This window comes from Pygoscelis adeliae, unplaced genomic scaffold, assembly GCF_000699105.1.
Source record: "Pygoscelis adeliae isolate BGI_AS28 unplaced genomic scaffold, ASM69910v1 Scaffold290, whole genome shotgun sequence".
Classification (NCBI taxonomy): Eukaryota; Metazoa; Chordata; class Aves; order Sphenisciformes; family Spheniscidae; genus Pygoscelis; species Pygoscelis adeliae.
In genome coordinates this window covers 994071-997326 of record NW_008823965.1, presented here as the reverse complement: position 1 = coordinate 997326, position 3256 = coordinate 994071, and the positions used below count along the sequence as shown (strand labels likewise).

Here is a 3256-nt window from a genome sequence, read left to right as displayed (position 1 = left end):
GTGAATTAAAAAATAATGAATTACCAGGATCGACTGTTTGTAAATGTGCATGAGATTAATGAGCAAAGGCTTCTCCATAACACGGAAGGTATGAAATCAATCCTGTGCTCCGAGAATAATGAGGGAATCAATAGGATTACGAGGTTAAGGCTGGAGTAAACCTGAATGACAGCTGCAAAATAAATTTTATTTGGAGGACGTGGCTGGGGTTAAATGAAACGTAATAAATAATGTAAAGCATTTAAGGGGTGGGGAAATGGTCCAGAGATGTAAGGAAGAACAGAAGGCCCCACAGTCGCTAAATCTGTCCAGTTTATATCCACGGCGTGTTTTTGCGGGCGTGTGATGAGTGTGACATACACCATGCCTGCGGCTGGGCTAGTGGCACTGCGAGGTTGTGCCCTCTCCCCTCACTGTCCGTGACAGGGACAGCAGCGGTGCCACCAGGACCTCGGCCTGCAGCAGCGGCACCGAAATGGGACAGCAATGGGCACGTGTGAGCGGTGTAACGCAGCCTGGGATGCGTTTGGGGTGCATCGTGTATGAGCTGCAGGTTTGCGCCTCCCTTTCTCCCTGTGCTTCTCTCCTGGTGTCCGATTTAAAAAAGAAAAAAAAATCCGACATTGCCGCCATCCCATTTCCCACTGGCCACAGACCTCCCGGAGACCTGCTGCAGGGCACGGAGACCTCCCGCTGCTGAGCCCACAGCTGCGCTCGGGGCTCATACGTACCCCCACGGAGGCATCCTCTGTGCTTGCGGGGATGTGGACCCTTCTGGCGGCGTGCACCTGGGGCCGCTCCACCTTTGTGCCCGTGGTGGGCACAAAGCGCCCCGCTCTGCGCTCCTCCAGGCACGGGGCGATGGGGAACCGTGAGGCTGCGGCTGGGGGGGTTTGATGTCCTGCTGCCCTCGGCTTTGGGGATAAAAGCTGTGCAGACAGGTGTAAGGCTGGGATTTCAGGGGCTCGGCACCTTCTCCTGTGCGGCTTTGGGGGGACCGTTGTGGAAGAGCTCCGCATCGAGCCCACTGCCTTCTGAGAGCTCAGTGACTTTCAATGCCTTGGTAAAAATTGAGCTGCTCTGAAAAACTGGCCACAGCAGTGGCTGCTAAACCAGTCTGAACCCTGACGCTGTACCGGTTGCACTGATTTTTCTAACATGATTAACTCCTGGTCTTGCTCCTCCCTGCTAGGAGTTCTCAGGGAAGGAGATCTGGAGTTCCTGGGACGTGCTCAGTGCTTTAGAGGCAGAGCCCAGCCCAAAGAGGTGTCAGCTGCTTCTGCCCCCGAGGAAACACATTTCCCACTCCGGGAGGAGAAGCTCCGAGTGGGGATGGGACAGCAGAGATTTTGCTCCTGAATCTCCGTGTAAAAAACCCTTGCGGGGCTCCTTCTGGAGCCAGACCCAAGGGAGCCCGCGGGGCACTGCTTGCCCCAGATGCTTTTCCGTCAGGTTGCACTGCGCCGCAAGGGCTTGTCCTCCCGGAGCGGACAGTGCGTGTGCGGCTCAGCCCTGCTAATAACGGCTGCGTGTGTTTTTCCAGTCATTAAGCATATGACTAATAGAGCTGTCCTGGCTGCATAACACATGCTGACAAGGAGCCTCAGAGGAGGGGAACAGAAATAGAGGGATATGAAGAAAATGGCTTAAATTTATCCCCCGGCCGGTAGATGTGTTTTCCCCGTAGGTGTCACATCCCCACCGTGCTGGGGCGGGACGCTGAGGAGCCGAGTTGCCTTCTGCCGCCCTTCCTGTTGGAGCTGCCTGGTGCCCTGTGTGTCCGTCTGTCCGTCCCAGGCCATTCGATGCAGCACAGTGGCACTCCGTGCCGTGGTCAGCCCCAGTGCGGGGGATGCCGTGGGCTCGTCCCTGTGGGTGATGCCCCTGTGCATCCTGACCCCACCATGCGTTCACTTCGGCTCCGGAGTCACCAGCACAGGCTGTTACTGGCAACGCTGGCTGTCGATAGTTTATCCCACTGCTGCGTGCTGAGAGTGTGCTGAGAAAGGGTTTGTAAACCTCTGCATGCACAGGCAGGTCCCTGCTGCCCACCCGCTGCCTCCCCGCTGCCCGTGCATCACTGTGTGCCCCTGTGCACACATGCCTGGTCCAGGGCAGCCACCTCCCCACCGGGGTCCTGCAGACCCACCTGCCTCCCACATGAGACCTCTCTGCAACAGGATGCAAAAAAATGCCTTTAAGTTTCCTTTTAATAGCTCCTGTAAATCTTGTTTTATGCTAAAGCTAAAGACACATTTATTATTGTCATAAAGGAGGAAGAACCAGTGAGTCCCCGGCTGGCCCCAGACCAGGTGACTCGGGAAGAGCAGAGGCAGCAGATCGAGGGCCACGGTTATCCCTCACCATTTGGCACATTTGGGAACACATCAATGCCACCAGGTGAAAACCTCCGGCTGCTCGTGGGGCGCAGTCTCCCATGCCCGGGATGGGCTCAAGGGGCCCTGGGTGCAGCACGTGGAGCTGTGGGTCAGGGCTCAGGGACCAGGCTGGGGATACACGTGTCTAAGCACCCGGGCGCTGGTTTTGTTCCAGCACCTTCTGTGCCATAGAGGAAGCCATGCAGGATGGTTTTTTTTTTTAATGTTTTTATTTAATATTTTTAAACCATTGCACAGGCAAGCTCTATCCCAAATTCCAGCCCAGAGGTCAGTGGAGAATTGGCCCTGCACCTGCAACCTGAAACCAGCTTTGCCTGGTGAGCCTCATGCTGCGCCGCTAATTGAAGGGTTCGGGGGGTTGTTTTTCTTTTCTATTTTATTTTGAGACACTGTTTTGAAGAGCATGGCCAAGAATGGGAATTTCATACGGTAAACAGAAAAGCTGTTCTGAAGTTATTTATTGGTTCTGTTTTCCAGCACGTGGACTAGTATTGATTTATTTTGCAGTGTCTCTAGAGGCTTCTTCAAGGTTAAAATGTAGACATCGCATGTTAGGCTGGACTAAATACTGGCAGGAAAATGCATTTGGCTCTTTTAATTGGAAAAACATACTCTTTTTATCACCCTGAGGCCAAAACTCTACCACAGCAGCACAGCGCAGCACACAGAGAGCAGCGTATGTATACAAGCGCAAGATGCTCTGGTTCACGCCTGCTCGGGGGATTCGGTGGGAGCACAGAGGCCCCCACAACTGCAGCCCGCTCTGGGGTCCTGCTGGGCCCCAAGAGCAATTCCCCGGGGGATAATGGGGGCCAGCAGCTGTCCCAGGTGGGGAGGCTGGGTGTGAGCATCCTGCT

The 3256-nt window shown here is 54.8% G+C and overlaps 1 protein-coding gene across 1 annotated transcript in view; it reads left to right on the top strand.

Moving 5' to 3' along the window:
- Window positions 1-762: 762 nt before the first annotated feature.
- TBX4 (T-box 4) overlaps window positions 763-3256 on the top strand; it is a 50461-nt gene continuing 47967 nt past the window's right edge. Inside the window, exons 1-2 of the mRNA XM_009324304.1 lie at window positions 763-871; window positions 2245-2400. Coding sequence (XP_009322579.1) covers window positions 763-871; window positions 2245-2400 — 265 coding nt within the window. The remainder of the gene's footprint in view (window positions 872-2244; window positions 2401-3256) is intronic.